Here is a 21,019-nt window from a genome sequence, read left to right as displayed (position 1 = left end):
AGGGACTGTCTTTGAGTAGTTGGATAATGGTCGCTAAAGAAAATATTAGTCTGTATTTACCAAATTTTATTTAAATGAAAATATACTGCTTTTAGTTTAAAAAAATAAATCAGAAAGAAATAAACTTTTTTAAAAACAATTTTCTCCTTCAGCACTCTTGTCTGCTGACTGCTGATGCAGCCATTCAGTGATCTTGCAATGCTTCCCTTTTATAACTATTTCTTCCTATTCTAAGTCTAAGCAGAAGTTTTAGTTGTGAATCTCATTGTCTTCTTTTTCCTTCCCTCCACCCCTCCTCCTCCAATGACTGTACCTCCCTATCATACCTTCATATGCAATAGTGAATTAAGACTGCATTGCCCGGGGCGCCTGGGTGGCTCAGCTGGTTGAGCATCCGACTCTTGGTTTCAGCTCAGGTCATGATCACAGGGTTGTGGGATGGAGCCCCATGTCTGGCTCCCCACTCAGTAGGGAGTCTCCTGAAGATTTCCTCTCCCTCTCACACCTCCCCTCCCCCTACTCACGTACTCTCACTTTCTAAAATAAATAAATCTTTAAAAAAAAAAAAAAAGGCTGCATTTCCTAGCATCCATTAAACACATACACACTCACCAAATCAAACCAAAGCAGCTAACACACATCTACTGACACAATTTGAAAAGGTGCAAATCATGTAATACTTAGGGTTCTTTCACTGAAAGTGTGGAAAGAGACAACATGCATAATTTCCTACTTATTCTCAAGCGGATACTGACAGGACAAGCTTCTTAGAGAGCTGGCGCTGGTGCAGCGCCCCAAAAGTTGAAGAGATTCTCCGTGGTCTACTTCATACTTGTTATGAAGTAGCAAAGCTGAGAGGTACACTTGTCATTTGTACACAAGTACACCTGTCAGTACATCTGAGGCCTCACAAAATAACAGTTTGGTATCACTAAATGGAGAATGTGATATGACTCAGTAAGGACATGCTCAGTGGTACACACCTGCACGTAAGGCCCTGGAGTACAAAATAGGATTTTTCAAAGGGAACCCAAAAGTAAGTCCTATGATTATGTCTTGCCTAAGATGTCAAATACAGTTTTGGTTTTAAAATTACGAAAGTTTGTTAAGAACCAAAACAAGCAAGCTAAGAAGAAAAAAGAAAGAGAGAGAGACAAATCAAGAAACAGACTCTTAACTACAGAGAACAAACTGATGGTGACCAGTGGGGAGGTGGGTGGGGGGATGGGGATTAAGGAGTGCACTTGTCCTGATGAGCCCCAGGTGATGTATGGAAGTGTTGAATCACTGTATTGTGCACCTGAAACCTATATAACACTGTACATTAACTAACGGGAGTTTAAATTAAAACTTTTCAAAAATTATGAGGGGCTCCTGGCACTCAGTAGAGCATGAGACTCTTCATCTCAGGGTCGTGACTTCAAGCCCCACATTAGTGTGGATCTTACATAAATTTTTTTTTTAATTTTTAAAAATTATGAAAGTTGGGGAGCCTGGGTGGCATAGAGGTTAAGCACCTGCCTTCGGCTCAGGGCGTGATCCCACCATTATGGGATCGAGCCCCACATCAGGCTCCTCCGCTCTGAGCCTGCTTCTTCCTCTCCCGCTCCCCCTGCTTGTGTTCCCTCTCTCGCTGGCTGTCTCTATCTCTGTCGAATAAATAAATAAAATCTTTAAAAAAAAATTATGAAAGTTTGTGCATATAACCCATCATAAAAGCAAGTTTGGGAGTGCCTGGGAGGCATATTATAAAAACAAGTTGGTTGATCATCCCACTCTTGGTTTCAGCTTGGGTCATGAACTCAGGGTCATAGGATAGAGCCCCGGGTCAGACTTCGGGCTCAGTGTGGATTCCTTGAGATTCTCTCTCCCTTTCCCTCTGCCCCTCCCGCTTATGCATGCTCTCTCTCTCTCAAATAAATAAATAAATCTTAAAAAAAGAAAAAAAGCAAGATGGATTACTTAAAAATTGGTTTGCTTATCAAGAAATCCAAAATAAAAGCAGAAAATAAACCTAAATGAGACTCGATGCATTTTAAGTTTCCTGGTAAAATAGATCTGCTTCTACTGATAAAACAAACACTAAATGCTAAGCTAAGGGTAAGGTCTAGTTCTAAAGGATTTCAGTTTAGCAGGGAAACTAACTGGCAAACAAATCATTATAACACAGTATAATAACTGAATGAATATAAAAAGTACTATGGAAACACAGAAAAGCCAGGAATGTCTCCTCTTTTGGGCCACCTGGAATAAGTGGAGTCTAAATGAAAGGAATAGACACAGAACACATGTCTAAACTCAGAGAAACAAGACTGCCTAACAGTAGGAAGACAGGAGAATATGGAGAAAAATGAAAAGATTATGAACTTTACACTCAGAAAACTGCTATTTATAGGTAATCTGTATGGCTGAGAAACTTTTATTCACTTTGGCCAACTTGACGCAACAAATAGCCACTTCTTAAGGTTATTATAAGCAAGTGTGGATCAAGTTTCCATTTTTAAAAATTAGCCACACTTTTGGATAAAAAATACAAATTATATTGCATCCCTCCAAGCTACAGACTAGCAACAATATAAGATTAGCAGGAAAATGCTAAAACCCCAGAAATAATTTAACTAGACGCTGTATAACACCAGCTCGGGAGCCTATCTCTTTGCTTCTCAGTGTACTATCAAAATGGAAAAAAATGGAAAAAAAATAAAAGTAACAGTAAAAGAACAAGAAAAAAACTCACCTAAATCCAAGGACGCCAGTATGAGCCATAACATAAGCTAAGCCAAGGATGCCACTTCCCATGATGGCATTCGTCAAATTAAACACAGAAAAACCAAATGAAACACCTGGGGAACCCTGTCTGTAAAGTTCCTGCAAGCACACAAATTTAATAGTGTTAAATGTTTGGATGGTGAAGTTCAAATTTCATCAAGAAATGAACGACAAGTTATGGAGAAAGTCTCCTGCAAACCACAGGCACTGTGTGATACACTAATTTCTCAAGCAGCACTGGTTTCCTTTCTTCCCTTCCCACCTCCCACTAGTGCAGCGCCAGGAATCTTGTTCCCTAGGAAAATCATCTCCACCAGTACAGAGCCCAGGCCGACTTCAGGAAAAGCCATGACTAACCTTGTGACTGCAAAAGATGAAGATAGGATAGGAATGGGGTGGGACAGAGAAGGGAGATGGCCTCCGCTCATGTGATTACTGAAGAAATCCTGAGTCAGCTTGGGCTGCTGTAGACAATGGTTGCTCCCCGATTACTAGGACTGCAAAAGTAATCTCTATATATTTAATGAATTAAGTCAGCTCAAATGCAAGGATGGTCAGGAATACCCTGTAATGACTATATAATAGAAGTAGTTCACGTTGCTCTACCAAAGATATCCTTGAAAACACCCTCTTCCAAAACAGCATTCGGGAGCACAGTCCTAGAAACTGTTACAGTGCAGGGACTTGAGTTAAAAGGCCAAGGACTCACTGTACAGGCTTTTGGGTCAAGGAAGGGCCTATGTACTTATCACCAGGCCACCTCCACTCCCTTCACCGCTAAGGATCTCTGTAAGAAGATGTTTCTAGGCACCCAATGACTAAGTCTAGAAAAGAAAAATCTTGTGACTCTGGCAAAAACCTCAGACTAGTGGAGGGAACAGGAAGTCCACAAAGACACTAATAAACAGCACTGAGTTACATAACGCTAGGGCTGCTCAGACATCCTCTTCCACCTGTGCCTGCGCCTGCCTTCAGCTTTCCTTTAAGGGCCATGTTACGCTGCTAGCACATTCTTGCACTCCGCCGGATCTCATCTGCATCTGGCTGCAGCCTTAAGACCCCATCCCCCAAAAGTCAAGCTCCAGCTTCTCCCTTCTCCCCGTGTCGCACCCCCACCTCCCTCTTTCCCCAGTCTTATTTGGCAGACGTCTCAGGTAAGCCCGGAGGCCTTCAGCACCTGGAAGCTAGCGGAGTCCACTTACGTTGCTTAGCAACGGGCTCAACTCTTCCGCCTCCGTCTCTTCGGGCTGCTGGGCAGAGACGTACCAGGTCCGCTCAGCGTTGACGATCCCCCAGGGCGCCTCCATGCTGCTCGCTGGCCGACTACCAGGTCCATCTGCGAGCTACCACCCCAACCCTCCAGTCCTTAGTCGCGTCCGAGGCGGGGCTGTGAGCCCGGCCCTTCCGGGTTCCCGTACCTCACCAGGGCGGGGAAGAAAGGAGGGAATCGACGCGATCTGATGACGCTCGCCCTTCGGTGGCGAACTGTGATGACGTCATCGAAGGCCCGCCCTTCCACGAGCGACCCGTTTCCGAGCCGCACCAGAGCATGAGGTGAAGGGTCTAGTGTTGGAGTCAACCGCGGAGCGAAGCCGGGAATTGGGATGGTGACGTTGGTGAGGTGGTGACCGCAGGGCCCCCGAACAGAGAGGCTGAGGGTCGGGCGGCAGTACCGGTCCGCCAAGGTCTGCTCCCCGCCGCGCGCTCGTTGCGCGCAGAAACGTCGCGAGGTCACCCACCGCCTGAGTGCTGAGCCTAGGTCCGAGTAGTGGGTAGGAAGGAATGTGTTTAATCTTTTCAAAAGCTTTCTGAAAGAGCCTTTCATTTTACACACGGGAAACCGAGCCTCGGGTTAAGGTATTATAAGATCACACAGCTGATTAACAGACCAAATTTGAACCCTGTGAGGTTTGAGAATTGCTTTACAGAGCCCTGGGGCAGGGCCCTTTCCCCTTCCAGTTAGTTCTTTAGTATTTTAGAAGGCAAAGCGAATAACCGATACTGTTAACGGATGGGCATGTAACACTTAGCAACTCCTAGTCCTCAGAATACAGAAACCTCAAGTCAGGACTTGTGGTAGTAAAGCATTGAAGACAAACAACGTAGCAATACGTTAAAACCACAGGCTCCGAAGTCAGTCAGACATGGTTTTTTAATCCTTGCTTAGTAGCTTACAGCAGCGAGGCTGGGTGAATTAACCCACTTCTGACCTTGAGTTTGCTCGTTTGCAAAATAAGGATGTGATATCACCTCCCAAGATGGATAATGTGTGTAAAGCATGTAGCACTCATAAGAATATCCTAGTAAATATTGCCATTGGTAAAGTCATAAATATAATGACCATTTCATTTAGAGATGATCTTTTAACTCAAATCTCAGCCTTCCAATCCCACATGTAGAAAATTGTGGGTGGAGAGGTTCATTGACTATAGGGAGGCTGATGGGTCGCTAAGCCCTTGTGGCAGCAGGTAGGTTGAAGGTGCAAATTTATTATTTACTGCTAATAAAAGACAACATACCATGGAAAAGATAGTATTGTCACACACCACTAGAAATTTTTAATCATCATTTAGCAGGTTGTTTAAAACTGTAGAATTTAGATTTTTTTAAAAAGATTTTATTTAGAGTGTGGGGAGGGGCAGAGGGAGAGAATCTTCAGCAGACCTCCCCCTGAGCATGCTGAGCGAGGCACGTGATGCAGCGCTCAATTTCATGACCCTGAGATCATGACCTAAGCCTAAATCAAGAGCCCCACACCGAACTGACTAAGCCACTCAGTCGCCCCTAGAATTTAGATTTTTATTGTTAACCTATTGTGAACATGTAAGTTTGTAATTTTATGGTATTTTTTTAAATGCGTCCTTTTTTTAGGATCTTATGGAGGCCATTTGGATTCTCAAGAATACTTTTCAAAGTGGAAAACTATAGAATATGTGAATCGGAACCATTGACTTCACTAGCTTGGGCATCACAGCTACAGAAGCTTAGCAGAGCACCTGGTATTTTCTTGTTGGATCAAAGCAAAAGATTCTCAACCATGCCTGAAATAGAAACAGACCCGAGAGACTCTGAACTGTTTTCACCACCCTCTAATGTTCGAGGAATGACAAAGCTTGATAGAACAGCTTTTAAAAAGACAGTAACCATCCCAGTGCTTAAAGTAAGGAAAGAAATAGTCAATAAATTGATGCGATCCCTTAAAAGGTCAGCACTGCAGCGCCCAGGTATAAAACGTGTGATTGAAGATCCCGAAGATGAAGAAAGTAGACTAATTATGTTGGATCCCTATAAAATATTTACTGATGATTCCTTCGAGAGAGCAGAACTCAGTATTTTAAAGCAGCTTAATGTCAATCCACAGATATCTAAATATAATTTGGAACTAACTTATGAAAACTTTAAGTCAGAAGAAATCTTGAAAGCCGTGCTTCCTGAAGGTCAAGATGTGACTTCGGGATTTAGCAGAGTTGGACATATTGCCCACCTGAACCTTCGAGATCATCAACTGCCTTTCAAGCATTTAATTGGTAGGTGTGTCTTAGTAATATTCATGTATTAGAAAGTAATTAGCAAGTCTAATTTTAGTTTTTAAAATTATTTTCTTAGACGTCAAATTATAGAAGCAGGACATTTTATCATTTTAATTTTAAGCTGGATCTTGGGCAACGTACTCTCTTTTGAGAACAATTTTGGAATATTCTTTCCCAAGTGATAGCAAAGCTCTAAAAATCAGTTCAGGCTTTTGTGCATACAATATACAAGCATAGATTAAACTCGAATCTTTTGCTTTGGCAGAATTCTTTGACATCTCGTCATTTTGGTACACAGGACTAAGGACTATGTTGAATTCTAGGTTTCTTAAATTTGAGTGTTTTACCATCAAAAGTGCAAGACACTTTACTCACACTTCAACTAATTGAGCCTCTTCTATACGTCAGGCACCATACTTTCTTAGTGCCCTTAGCCTTTTAGAAATGGTGCTTTTGTATGTTGTACCCCCGTAACCCCAAGTTTGAGCCTGGGCCCTTTGTCCTTTTGGAGAAGAAAGAAGTAGAAGACTAATCACAATTGCAGTTATCATTTTACAAATATTTGATGTCCATGTATTCTCCGGATTAATTTTTTTTTAAAAGTACAGTAATTGTCAGAATTTCTGGGAATTATTTTCACCTTTAAAATGTAGTTCTCAGTATTCTGCATGGGTAGAATTTCATAAATATGCTGTTAAGCATTTGTTTTTATTGATGAAAGGGGCTGATAATGCATAGTGATAATACACTAAATATCTAAGCAGATCTTTATAATTATAACTGGGTGCAAATGTCAAGGATAAGCTTTGCTATGAGTCATTACTTGTCGTAACTCAGACATGCCTTTTGGCATCCCTGTTTTGTAAAGGGGCACTCAGATTAAAGTGAAACATTTCTATACAGTGGTAATTTTAAAACTTTTACTATAGACTTTCAGAATTGGTTTTTTTTTTTAATTATTTCATGCCTCATTTCAAACTACTGTACCTTAAAAATTGAGTTCTGATACCTGAAGCAGAACAGGATAAGAACAGTGATTGGCTGGAGTTTATTGATATTATCATATTCAAAATCAGGTATCTAAGTATCAGAAAGAAACTGGACAAATTCTGGTTATATAGCAGTATATTTGTATTTTTGAGTACTTTTTACTGACTTACAAATCAAGTTATCTTTATGCAACATAGCATATAGATTCTTATAAATTTTTAAGTGCTGACAAACAAGGTGGACTTTAAAGGGCATCAATATACCATTTTTGGTGTATTATCTTTGTAGCTTTTTCAGCTCTGGCAAATATTTGACAAAAAGAACAATTTAAGTAAATGAACATTGTATTTAGATTAAGACTCTGAAAAATCTGTGTTTTTTTTTTTTTTTTTTTTAAGATTTTTTTATTTGAGAGAGAGCATGCGCAAGAGAGTGGGTTGGGGGGGCAGAGGGAGAGGGACCCTGAGATCATGACCTGAGCTGAAGTCAGATGCTTAACCAACTGAGCTACCCAGGCACCCCAAGACTCTACATTTCTTTTATTTGAAAACTTATTTTGCCATTATATATTTCCCCTAGAAAATTTTTCTTTAAAAATATACCCATATGGTTTTTTGTGTTTGTATTGGAGGCTACATTAACTTTACTGATCTGTTGAATTTTTAGAACTGCATGCCACTATACACACACTAGGTGCAATTTTTGTCTATAAACCAAAAGAAAATGGTTTATTTCCATTTCATATTTTCAGTTTTATTTTGCAACCAGTTGGTAATATTTATTACGGATTCTCATCTTTCAGGCCAAGTTATGATTGACAAAAATCCAGGAATCACCTCAGCGGTAAATAAAATCAATAATATTGATAATACATACCGAAATTTCCAAATGGAAGTGCTATCTGGAGAGGAGAACATGATGACCAAGGTATGGAGTATTTTATTGTCTCCTAGGTCAGATTATATCGATTAATGTTTAGAATCTTAATAGATGACAAAGATTAAAAATATTTATAATAAACCAGTGTTGATAAGTATGTGAGAATGTGAGCATTTATATATCCTTTTGATGGAAGTGCAAATTTGATACAAATACTCAGGAAGACTATATGGTAATATATTGCCGTTTTGAATAGGTACATCCTTTGATCTAGCATTGCATTTACAGGAAGTTGTTTGGACAAGGATATAATTGGACAAAATTGTAATGATGTATGTACTAGGTTGTTCATCATTTTTATGATACCAGAACAAATAAAGGAATGGAAACAACCTAAATGTTCGTCAGCAAATTGATCAATTTCTGGTATATAAAATACTATATAGAGTAGTATATAGAACATAGCTCCATTTTAACTAAATATCTATGTAAATATGAACATATATTAGAATGTTAACAGTGGGCATAGTTTTATTTGATGTAGTTACTAGTGACCTTTGTTCTCATCTTTATACTTTTCTACTGAGCACCTGTTTCTTTCATAAGAAAAACAAATCTATTTCAAAGAAAAAATATTTTTAATATGTAGGAACAGATTCCTGGTACACCCAAAATCTCGTCCTCTACCCCCAAAATCCTCTGAAGTGCTGGAGGATATAAACTTTTTTTAAGCCATAAGTCTTAGATGATTATATGTTAACATTATATGAAATTTTGTACCCAAGCTAGGAAATCAGTTAAACTATCTCCATAACTTGACAAAAATTTTAATAACAAAGTCCTCTTAAAATGTTAGAAATGTTTTTTTGTTTGTTTCAAGTTTTTATTTAAAGTCTAATTAACATATAGTGTAATGTTGGTTTCAGGAGTAGAATTTAGTGATTCATCACTTACATATAACAGCCAGTGCTCAGGACAAGTCCCCTCCTTAATCCTTATCGCCCGTCTAGCCCCTCCCCTGCCCACCTCCCCTCCAGCAACCCTCAGTTTGTTCACTATAGTTTTTTTTTTTTTTAAGATTTTATTTATTTATTCGACAGAGATAGAGACAGCCAGCGAGAGAGGGAACACAAGCAGGGGGAGTGGGAGAGGAAGAAGCAGGCTCACAGCGGAGGAGCCTGATGTGGGGCTCGATCCCATAACGCCGGGATCACGCCCTGAGCCGAAGGCAGACGCCCAACCGCTGTGCCACCCAGGCGCCCCTTGTTCACTATAGTTAACAGTCTCTTATGTCTGCTTCCCTCTCTTTTCCCCCCTCTCCCCCTACATCTGTCGGTCTTTTTCCTTAAATTCCACATATGAGTGAAATCATATGGTATTTGTCTTTCTTTGACCGACTGACTTCTTTTAAACAGGACTTCATAAAACTCAGGAGAGAGTTTATGCAAAATAATTATTTTTTAAGATTCTGGGCCACATAGACTTAGGTGAATATTTTAGTTATAATAGTAATAATATAATTATAATAGTAATAATATTATAATAGTAATAATAATTATAGTAATAATAATAATTTAATAGAATATTAAAATACTGTTTACTACATACTTACCATTAAGCCTGAGCTAATGTTTTAAATATAACAAATTCTTAGAAGCCCATAAGATAATGGTTATTGTTGTTAATATTCTCTTTATGCAGATGAAGTAACAAGGTATGACTGAGCAGGGTGTTTGGAGCCAGGCTTCTGACTCCAGAGTCCATGCATGGTCTTTCCGTGTAAAACCTCCATGGTCTGCTGCTTGTGTATAATGTATGAGATCTGTTATGGCAAGCCAGATTTGAATGTGAATCCTTTGCTGGTATCCGTGCTTATCTCAGCATACACTGATTAAATCCTGCATGTCCTTCATTTGCTACTGCCCTTTAGGATAGTAGGTGGCATCATTCTACTCCAAGATCCAAAAGTTCTGAGAAACTTACATAATTTTTAAGATGGCTTCTGACTGATTTCTTAAGTCAACTAGTTTGTTCTTAGGGTATATTTAGTACTTAACATTTATACGATAAAATAAATGTAAAATCTCAGTATAATTTCTTTGCTCCAGACAGAATCACATTTAAGCTTGACTTTAGGAGCTCATACAACATCTAAGTACTTTGTGTGTATACTGTGAGTAAAAAGAGTCCTCAAAGTGAATTGGGCTCAAAGTAATGCTGATGGGGTGAGTGAGATATCAGACACATTGTGAGTAAAACCAGAAGGATACTTAGAATGTATTTTTTTTAAACTAGTATTGTGCTTCACATTAAAAAGGGGGAGTAGAAAGGATAGTTCAGGAAAAGCATCCCAAGACACATTCAGAATCTTCCAGTTTTTATATCTAGAAAGAGTTTTAGTTGGCCGAATAACGAATGAACATTTCCAACTCTGGAGCCTTAACATGGCCAGAGCATCTGATGTGGTTGGGAGGAAAAAATACACAAATTTGAGGGCAGAATATTCCGTGAAGGCAGAATATAATAAATATATCTTTATCTGATTTATAGAACTTAGGAACTTTTCTGGCCCTTTGATTCTTCATCCATTAAAATAAGGACTGAGGTCACATTCCATGACTTAAAATGATGGCTGAGGTCACGTTCCATGACTGTAATTTTAATTTTGTTTTCTATTTTCTGTCACATTTATGATAGTCCCAAAAGAAATGACATGAAGTCTTAAATTTGTTCAAGACTTAGCTTCACTATATATATTTAGTTTAACCCATGAAAATTCAAATTTGGGAAAAGAGAAAATAGCGGAATGATTTGTTTTATACACTGGCTCTAATTTGTAGACATGAAACTTGCAAAGTCCAAGTAACTATCTAAAAATATAGTAAAATACCTCAAAATTGATTGGTAAATGACACATCTATCATGCCTCCCTCTTACAGACTGAAAACTAAGGAAGCTTATGTGCTGAGTGGAAGTGGTATCTGCAACTTAGCTAGTCATCATGAAGATGTGTGTGGTGTGTTGTTTCAAATTATAGGTTTATTTCCCTCTCCATCAGGTGACAAAATAGAGTATGATTAAGCCAGTCAGTTGGCCTGTCTGAAAAATTCCTCATGTGATTTGGGAACCACTTATGACCCATTAGAATGAGATGGAGAGCCATTTGGTTTTAAAGAGATGACTCCTCTCATGTCACAGTCTAATGTGGGTTGTTAACTGGCCTCAAGGATAGCATAAACACAAGAATTCTAATTAAAATGCACTGTTATTAAAAAAAATGCACTGTTATTTGCTCTTAAATGTAAATGTATGTATGTAGGTAAATCCATCCAGTATTCGTGGCTGGAATTTAAGACTAATCAGGTTAATCAAAGTTTAATACCTTTTTCAGGTTCGAGAAAACAGCTACGCTTATGAATTTGATTTTTCGAAAGTCTATTGGAATCCTCGTCTCTCTACAGAGCACAGTCGTATCACAGAACTTCTTAAACCTGGGGATGTACTATTTGATGTTTTTGCTGGGGTTGGGCCTTTTGCCATTCCAGTAGCAAAGAAAAACTGCACTGTATTTGCTAATGATCTCAATCCTGAATCCCATAAATGGCTGTTGCACAATTGTAAATTAAATAAAGTGGACCAAAAGGTAAAAGTCTTTAACTTGGATGGGAAAGACTTCCTTCAAGGACCAGTCAGAAAAGAGTTAATGCAGCAGCTGGGACCACTGTCAAAAGAAAGAAAACACTCTGTGCACATTGTCATGAACTTGCCAGCAAAGGCTATCGAGTTTCTCAGTGTTTTCAAATCGCTTTTAGATGGGCCACCATGCAGCACTGAGCTCCTTCCCATAGTGCACTGTTACAGCTTTTCCAAAGATCCTAATCCTGCTCAGGATGTTCAGCAACGAGCTGGAGCTGTGTTAGGCATTTCCTTGGAGGCATGCAGTTCAGTTCACCCAGTAAGAAATGTAGCCCCGAACAAGGAAATGTTATGTATCACCTTCCGGATTCCTGCTGCTGTACTCTACAAGAACCAGACCCCAAATCTAGGTGAGCAATTTCTGGGAAATTAAATGTAAACTAGAATAGCCTTCATGGAGCTTTCTTAGGCTACATATATATTTTATTTATTAAATTTGGAAATACATTAAGCTAATTCTAGTTAGATATTTCAATTCAGGATTCCTTGCCACTCAGTTGTGACTGGTTTCTCCCAGTTTTACCAATTTTATCATGGCATACACAGTGTTCAGTCTAGTAGAAGGCTATTTCATTAAAATAATAAGTCTGCAGGAATGTTACTATTTCATGTATAAATTGACTATTAAAAAATCTTTAAAATACCTATATTATCTGCTTTTTAAATGTATTTTCCAGTGTTAAGTATCTTACCTAATATAGCTTTTCTGGATTTGTTACAGAGAATCATGACGATCCACCTCTTAAACGCCAGAGGACAGATGAATAAAGTCTTTACAGAAGAAAAAAACTCAAACTGCCTCAGTCACTTAATTGGGAACGTTTTCTGCCTCTCCCCACTAGACCTTTACGTAATGAAATATAATTTGTATTTCATAAAATTTTAGCAATTAACTTTAGTATTGAACACTTCTATTTTACCCTTGCTGTCTTGTAAGTTTAATACTATCAAATTAAAATTTAAATGAAATCAGTCTACTAAGTATATTTTGTTATAATCTTACAATCTAAATTATATCTAATTCTGTATTAAATATATTTAAATATTGACTGTCTCCTGGGAAAACAGTTTTTGAAGGTGGGATAACTGCATCCTAATAACTAAGAGAGCACTAATGTCACTTTGCAGTGATCCTCAGTTGAAGAGTGTGCCTAAATTTTATATAAGTACCCCTAACCTATCACTGTATAAGTAATAAAAATGAGATTATTTAGATCAGGGATGGCAAACTATGCCTGTCAGGCCAAATCTAGTCTACCATCTGTTTTTGTATGGCAGATGACCAGAGAATGGTTCTTACACTAATGATTGAAAAAATTAAATCTTGTGACATGAGAATTATATGAAATTTGAATTTCAGTGTCCATAAATAACAGTTTTATTGGAAGACACCATGCTCATTTGTTTACATACTATCTGTGGCTGCTTTCATGGTATAACAACAGCAGGGTTGAGAAGTTACAACACACAGGAAGTGATTCTCAACAGTTCATACTACTGCTTGGCATACTCCAAATCACAGGGACATGGTTGTATAACTCAACAGCATTTTGAGTGCCATGTAAATCACCAAGCTATACTATCTTATTATTGTTAGTGTATATTCATTATTTCAAAAACAAGAAAAGTGGACTTCTAATGTGCTTTTAAGGCACAGTGGAGTGTGAATTACTTTGATACTGAATTAGGTTACAAGGCATCCATACTGGAGCTAAAATACAATATATGTTGACCTTACCAATAGAGGCATTCATCATAAGGTTTCCCTCACAAGCAAGCAACTGTCAGAAAAACTAGAAATATAATCTGGAAATATCTCAACATAGCAAAATTTCTTCACAAAATAAAAAATTAAAATAAGGGTGCAACTGAAGTCAGTGTCCAAGTGACACCTTCATAAGCCGAGCAAAGAGAGCCATTTACTGATGGTGAGTTAATCGTATTTGAATGCAGCAGCCAAAGAAATGTATCCAGAGAAAAAGTGTTTAGGACTATTGGCCTTTTGGCAAGAACAGCTGCTCAAAGAGTTTAGGACTTTGTGAGCAAAATCAAGTCAAGAAAGTAAATGAGTTTGATTCTTGATGAGTTGACAGATGTTACTAATACTGCTCAGGTCTTGTTTATTTGAAACCTTAGTGCTGAATTTGAGATTACTGAAGAATTAGCTTTTGTGAATACTCTGCATGGAACAACTATCGGTGAGTATTTTTAAAGAAGTTGAGAAAACACCAATTCTGTACAACCTGAAGTGGAATCTGCTCTGATGTGTTACAACTCGGTTAAAATACATGAAGTAGAAAAAGAACTAGTTGGAAAAATATATAAAGCTTCTGAAAATGTAACATATTTAAAACCTGTGGTTATTCCCCAGCAAGTACCTTGCAGAAGATACTTGAATCCGTCATGTGTTACTGAACCAGTAGTGTCAATGGTAAATTTCATTTGCTCATGGATTCTAACCATGATTGAATTTTGTCAGAAATTGCTCAGCCTGTTTGATTTGCTTAGCAATTGTAAAGTTTGATTGCAATTTTTTGAGCTCAGGGTCAAGACTGAAATTTTTCTTAACAAGATGAACCACTCTTATACATTATTCTAGAACACTGAAAGGCTCTGGAAATTAGCTTTTACTAGTGACTTGACAGTATTAAAGATTTTAACCTATAATTGTAAGGCAAACAACTTCATTGTGAAAATGTAGTCATTTCAACAACCGACATTTGAATCACAGTATCTTCTGTTACATATTTCTTATGCTATCAAAAATTAAAACAAGAAACAAGATGTCCCTCAAATTAGCAGTGGATACATTTTCTGTCTTCAGCATTTTGGGGACCTTGGTGAAAATGCAAAGAAAGGAAATTCACATATTTCAAAATCCATTTACCAATAATTGAGCTGCTACTGCTTGGCATACTCCAAATCACAGGGACATGGTTGTATGGCAGTGACTAATGTACTATGTAATGACATGCTATAAGGCAAATATCAAGGGAAGAATCTAATAGGGTTTTACAAATGCCTTCCAAGTGATGAATATGCCCAGTTAAAATCTTATGCTTCTGGACTGATGTCAGTATTTGACAGTATCTATTTGTGTGAAAAGACATTTTTAGAGATGAAATGTGTAAAATAGTATTACAGATAACCATTAACAGGTGATCATTTGCAACTGATTTTGATGATAGGAACAGTTAGAAACCCAATTAAAGGAACAAGTGTTATTCCCCAAAAAAGGAGTTACAAACAATGTAATTATATATACCCAATTATATTTTGAATTTTGTTCACTAAAAACATTGTACCAACTTATTTTATCACAAAGCCTAAGATACTGTCTGGCCCTACAGAAGTAGTTTGAGGACCACTCATCTAATCATTACAAACTCAAATGCCTTCAGAAGCGAGGAAGGTAATATAAATAGATGAGGGCAATAAATGGTAAGCGTAGAAGAGTAATGAACGGAGCCCTCATCCCTTATCTAAAGGCACTTAAACAATGGTTTTTGAAACAACCAATCCTATCTTTTGCAAGACCTTGGGGGCTAATTCAGACCAGAGATTGCCAGTTTGGGACTTCTAATTTTCTTCTCCTCCCTCCCCTCCAAGTGAGGAGTATGTAGGTGAAGGTTCAGAAAGCTTTTGGTAGAGGACCAGATAGTATTTTAGGCTTTGCAAGCATAAGGTCTCTTCTGCTGCTCAACTCTGTTGTAGTAGCCCCCCAGAGCAGCCATGAACAACACGTAAACACTATATGCCAAAACAACTTTCTTTATGGACATTGAAATTTGAATGTCGTGTGCTTTTCACTTGTTAAAAAGTATATGATTTTGGCTTTTTTCAACCTTAAAAAATGTAGACATCAATCTTAGCTCATGGAGCATACAGAAACAGGCAGCAGCTGGGTTTGGCCAGGGGTCCACAGTTGGCCTGATCTAGGTGAAGAGACTCTTCACTTGCAGGTAGGAGTAAGAATTTTTTCCTAATACTGTTTTTATTCATACATGGAAAGTGGTAAGATTCTTGCCTCTATTTAGTCAAATATACAGTCTTTATTAACATTTTAACTCCTCCCCCTTTTCCCTCAGAGTAGGTAAGTGAACGTATGATTATTTCATTATTTAAATCTAGGCCCACCCTACTCTTGATGTCCACTAGAAAATGACAGCTGGAAAGCTCACTGGATAAAAAAAATTTTTTTTTGTATGTTCAAAATAGGAGCAGTGATGATTTTTATACGGATTTTGACCACGAAATTTATAGATATATTGGCCATCTTCTCAGGGAAAATGATTAAGGAACAACAACAACAAAAACAAAAAACCTCTCCCATTCAACCAGGTAAAGTAGCATAATTGGCAGTTGGAATTATGAAGAGGAAAACGAGATCTAAATCCTGAATCATTGTTTTTATTACAGAAGGTCAAATTCTATTTACAACAAAAATACATACAACAAATTAGACCTAGAATTGAATTGCTTTGTGAACTTCATATTCTTATACCTATAAATTTAGGGACTTTTTTTTTTAATATTCTAATTTCTTTTTTTTTAATTATTTTTTTATGTTAGTCACCATGCTGGATAAAATTTTTTAATTTTCTTAGCTTTTTGACAAGTTTTCTGTCACCTTAATTGGATTTTGAAATAATTACCACCAGCTGACAGCCTAGAGATAACTTCTAAGAGAAGCTTAGGTCAGATATTTATTGAATGAAATTAAGGAATATTAACAGTGCATCCCAACTATGATGTAAATGTATTCGATACCACTAATATCTGTTTAAAAGTAAGGTAGTTAATAGTCAAATGATGTTCTACATAATGAATTTCTCAGAACTTCTCTGAAGGATATAAATAAGGTTATTGATATAATTTATATACCATAAAATAACTAGACACTTGTAAAACATCCTGCAAAACTTAGGAAGTCTGACTACTCAGCCTTGGTTCTACACAGCTGCTGTTTATAAGCTTGACAGTTATTCATCTCTGGAGCATGGACTCTGACCACTTGGAGCATGGACTCTGACCACTTGGGTTCAAATCCACTCTGGTACTTTTAAGTTGTACTGGTACTTTTAAGTTGTATTCATCTCTGGAGCATGGACTCTGACCACTTGGGTTCAAATCCACTCTGGTACTTTTAAGTTGTACTGACCTTCTCCAAGTTAGTTAACCTCCCTATGCCTCAGCTTCTCCATCTGTTAAAATGGGGAGAATAATCCTAGCATTGTAAAGATGAGGTAATAATACACAATACATGAAGCACAGTGCTTGGTACATAGGTAATGCTCAGTAGTTGTTAGCTATTGTTTCTGGGCTAGTGTTGTATGAGGTTAAAAGACTTAATTGATGTATATGAAAGACTTGTACAGCCTTTTGTCTCTGAGAGAGGAAATCACTGGGGGGATAGGGGAGATAACCTCATCAATTTAGAGTATTTCTGTTATTTAGTGAATTGTCATTAAGTTACCTTTCACCATTCCGTTTGCTCTAATAAGGTCAGTTAACAACTTTTATTTGCCCTATTGAACAAAGTACGGCAATAGTAAGAGCAAAATATTTACAAATGTATAAAGGTCTTGGAATTCAATTTATTTGCCAAATCAGATGCACGCAATTTCCACAATAATGAGGTAGGCACAAAAAATGTTTTGAAAGCCTTTAAAGTGTTCTATTAATTAGTCCATTCATTTAAAGACATTCTACAAGGTACTGAGAACAAGTAATAGTATTTCTTTTGTAAAGACTGGATACTGTACTTCGGCAGCTAAGGACAGCAAAGTCTTAGCTTTAAAGTCAATGTTCTCCCTATTCTTTGAACAGATTTTATAGATTGTACTTTAAAGTCTAATCCTCAATTGGGGAACGCTAACAGATATGAAAAATAGGATGCACCCTGTAAAGAACAGACAGAACTAGACTTAAATTAAAAACAAAAAACAAACAGTTTTAATTCTGACTTTTTACTAGCTTGTGCATATGATCTGAGCCTACTAAATTATTTGATGCCTTGGTTTTCTTAGTTATCAAAGACTGTTCAAGGGTCAACTGTACTTCTAACTAACACAGGGGTTAGGGACACCGCCCCCCCCCACACACTCTGGAAAATCAACATATAACTTTTGAGTCCCCACAAAACATAACTACTAATAACCTACCATTGACCAGAAGCCTTAACACAAACATAATAGTCAATTATACATATTTTGTATATTATACACTGTATACTTACAATAAGGTAAGCTAGAAAAAAGAAAATGTTAAAATAATAAGAGAAAATACATTTATGATACTGTATAAAAAATATCCACATACAAGTGGATCCGTTTAAACTTGTGTCGTTCAAGGGTCAACTGTATTGTAAAGATGAAGATGTACCCCTGAAATTAATACCTCCTTAGACAAATAAGCTGGACTTGTTACATACGGATATTCCACCCCAATGTAACCACAAATTTTGTTTCACTTAACTTTCCTTCCATAAAATTAACATCTGTTATAATGGACATTTGATAGGAAATCCCTTAATTTCCTTGAGAAACTATGTCCCATACCCAGTGGTCTATGTAACCGACTCATGTAAGGTTGAGATGCTACAAATACGCCTATACTAAAAGCCTCTGAAGTTTCAACAGAAACTGTATCAGACTCTGGGATTTACTCGGAGAAATTTTGTTTAAAATGTATCCATTCCAGTCTCCAAGGTTTCATTATAAAATGAGCTCACATTTGAAGTGAAGGTGCCATTTAAGTATTAAATTTTATTAACTTACTTCTTTGAATTTGTCATTAAAGCAGGTTAATACTCTGGTCTGGTTTATCCTTAAGTGTGGCTCACAGCTGGGAACTATAATACCTTGATCAAGGTTTGTCTCACTTTCCACTGCTCAAAAGAGGCACTGAGTCCTTAATATTGAGAGAGTAGCATTATCATAGGTCAAGTTTTACTTGCCACAACCTGCTGGTAGAAGGAAATATATCCACTTGTCTGGACTAGTATTAAGAACATAGAAAAAAAAAAAAAGAACATTTTATGAGACGAAATAATAGACTTGGATATTAACACTAAATGTCGTATTCAAAATGGCATTTTAAAATGTGTTCAAGTAAAACACTGTAATAAGAGAAAAACCACAAAACTTAATATAAAGTCTAGCTTTATTTTTAAAAAGATTTTACAAGTCTGTCAACCTCAAGCATACATAGGTGAATTATTCATATCTTCCATCAGGTGAAGTTTACAGCTTCAATCCCTCTCAGAAAAATATAAGTAAAAAATAAATCTTTTTCACATATATTTATCCACTATATTACTCAGCTTAGTTCTGAAATTTTCTCTTATAAATACTTTAACACAGCTGCTAGTGGTAGTACCGTTGCTGGGCAGCTGCATATGGCTATACTTTTACACTCTGCTTTACTTCTGCTAGCTCCCTGGTTTGGCTCCTAGGTCCAAATCTTATAAAGGAGAAATAAAGGTTAACTGGGCTGCCAGAAAAGCCCACTGAATGCATCCTGTAGCGCTCTGTGACAAGCGAGAGAAGAAGTATAGCCTCCAGCAAGGTCCTGTGGAGAGGCAGCTCTGACATGGTTTAAATACCTAAAACAAAACAAAAAGTATAGCATTGATATAGAAAGCATATATAAATTGGTAACATTTTTAAAAGCAATAATAAAACTGATTCACGTTGTAAAGGGGAATTCTGAGACTGAAATGTTCAGACTTTATAAATGCATTATTACCTTTTAAAAAGAAACATACCAACTATATAGATTGCCTAAATAAGTTTAATTGTTAAACTAAATTATAAAGCAAATTACATTAAGATCTAAAAACAGCTCCCAAAGAGGTTTCAAAAATAATACTTGCTATTAAAATGTTCACTGTTCCTAATTTCCAGTACTTACTTGTTTTGCTGGCTGTTGTTTGGGTACCTAACTGTTATTGTCCTCCTGGCATACTCTTAATAAATATATGCACAGTATCATAATACTATTGTATTATTAATATTTTTACATAAATATTCAATATTTTACATAAATATATTCTGAAATAATACTTAAATGGAGGGGGAGAGGACAGAATATACTAGTTACTTCAAATTTACTTCAGCATTACAAAAATATATTGTCTCTTTCCTATACAGGAACTGAAAACTTAGAAAATTACATGCCCAAGAAATCTCTGACAGCCTGAGTTCAACAGACTGTCCCAATTAGTAAATACAGAAGAGTCTTTTGAACTGATTTCTAAAGACAGTGTAACATACACCATTTTTCTTCAATCACACATATATTATTTAGCACTTAAAACTTTCTACCTTGATAAAGGTAAACAAACGGGCCTAAAATATGGGGCAATCCTAGCCAAAGAAGGTCAAGTTGTTAGCATGACTAACAGCACTGTTGGAAAACAAGTATTTCCAGCCTTGCTTTAATGCCTAGTTTAAGAAACCACATTGTTTCTTCAGGCCTCAGGAAGTAAAGGAGCTTCATCCGCCTTAGAATTACGGTTATGGCAAATGAATAAATCAGGTACCAGAACATTTTAATAACTTGGAAACTTTTCTACTCATTCATTCAAACTTCCTGTGTGTCAAAGTCTTGATACATGAGCAACTTATTATTTCTAACATAATAACCAGTCTGTTTTTCATTTGTATCCATGTTTAATAAGGTTGTGTGATTAAAAAATATACAGCAATATAAGAGGCCAAATAGAAAAAGTGGTCAAAGTAAGACACAGGATAAGCTCCTAGAATTGGCTATAAGTTATTCACACAACCACAAATCAAGGTGTTAAAACTCAATTCTTTGCTTCTCTGCCAAGGGTAAAAGGGAAAAGTGGAAGGAGAAAGGAAATTAATATTTATTGAACAATGATCTACAAACTTTCTTTTTGTTTTTTAAGTAGGCTCCATGCCCAGTGTGGAGCCCAATGCAGGGCTCAAACTCACAACCCCGAGATCAAGACCTGAGCTGAGGTCAAGAGTTGGACACTTAACTGGCTAAGCCACCCAGGTGCCCCTACAAACTTTTGATAATATACTTATAGCAGTAAAAATATGTGAGCATGCATCTCCAAAATTTGTATACTTATTTATAAATCATATACCTATTGTTATTCAGTTATATTATATGTAATTATA

General features: G+C 37.0%; 3 protein-coding genes across 10 annotated transcripts in view; 1 reads left to right on the top strand and 2 right to left on the bottom strand.

The window, feature by feature from the left end:
- The window catches only part of SLC38A6 (solute carrier family 38 member 6), a 79,718-nt gene extending 75,510 nt beyond the window's left edge, over nt 1–4,208 (bottom strand). For 2 of the 3 annotated variants that reach the window (XM_019800086.2, XM_002913032.4), the window contains exons 1-2: nt 3,972–4,208; nt 2,738–2,868 (exon numbers count right to left, since the gene is read on the bottom strand). In XM_019800086.2, coding sequence (XP_019655645.1) covers nt 2,738–2,868; nt 3,972–4,076 — 236 coding nt within the window. In that variant the 5' untranslated portion in view covers nt 4,077–4,208. Of the gene's footprint in view, nt 1–2,737; nt 2,869–3,946 lie in introns of all 3 variants that reach the window. The other variant, XM_034641962.1, reaches the window with a different exon arrangement.
- Nucleotides 4,209–4,262: 54 nt separating this feature from the next.
- TRMT5 (tRNA methyltransferase 5) lies at nt 4,263–12,828 on the top strand. 5 transcript variants are annotated; one of them, XM_034641961.1, is made up of 5 exons: nt 4,263–4,385; nt 5,641–6,296; nt 8,092–8,216; nt 11,560–12,214; nt 12,586–12,828. In XM_034641961.1, the coding sequence occupies exons 2-5, from the start codon at nt 5,807–5,809 to the stop codon at nt 12,630–12,632; spliced, it is 1,317 nt and encodes a 438-aa protein (XP_034497852.1). In that variant the 5' UTR covers nt 4,263–4,385; nt 5,641–5,806; the 3' UTR covers nt 12,633–12,828. The 5 variants fall into 5 exon arrangements, with proteins under 5 accessions (XP_034497852.1, XP_034497850.1, XP_034497849.1 ...); XM_034641959.1 differs by having other exon boundaries at nt 4,267–4,528; XM_034641958.1 differs by having other exon boundaries at nt 4,267–4,541.
- A 6,182-nt stretch (nt 12,829–19,010) lies between these two features.
- MNAT1 (MNAT1 component of CDK activating kinase) overlaps nt 19,011–21,019 on the bottom strand; it is a 191,588-nt gene continuing 189,579 nt past the window's right edge. For both annotated transcript variants that reach the window (XM_002913030.4, XM_034642224.1), the window contains one exon: nt 19,011–19,470. In XM_002913030.4, the coding sequence (XP_002913076.1) occupies nt 19,350–19,470 (121 nt within the window). In that variant the 3' untranslated portion in view covers nt 19,011–19,349. The remainder of the gene's footprint in view (nt 19,471–21,019) is intronic.

This window comes from Ailuropoda melanoleuca, chromosome 14, assembly GCF_002007445.2.
Source record: "Ailuropoda melanoleuca isolate Jingjing chromosome 14, ASM200744v2, whole genome shotgun sequence".
NCBI classification, from domain to species: Eukaryota; Metazoa; Chordata; class Mammalia; order Carnivora; family Ursidae; genus Ailuropoda; species Ailuropoda melanoleuca.
This window is presented reverse-complemented; position numbering and strand designations above follow the sequence as displayed.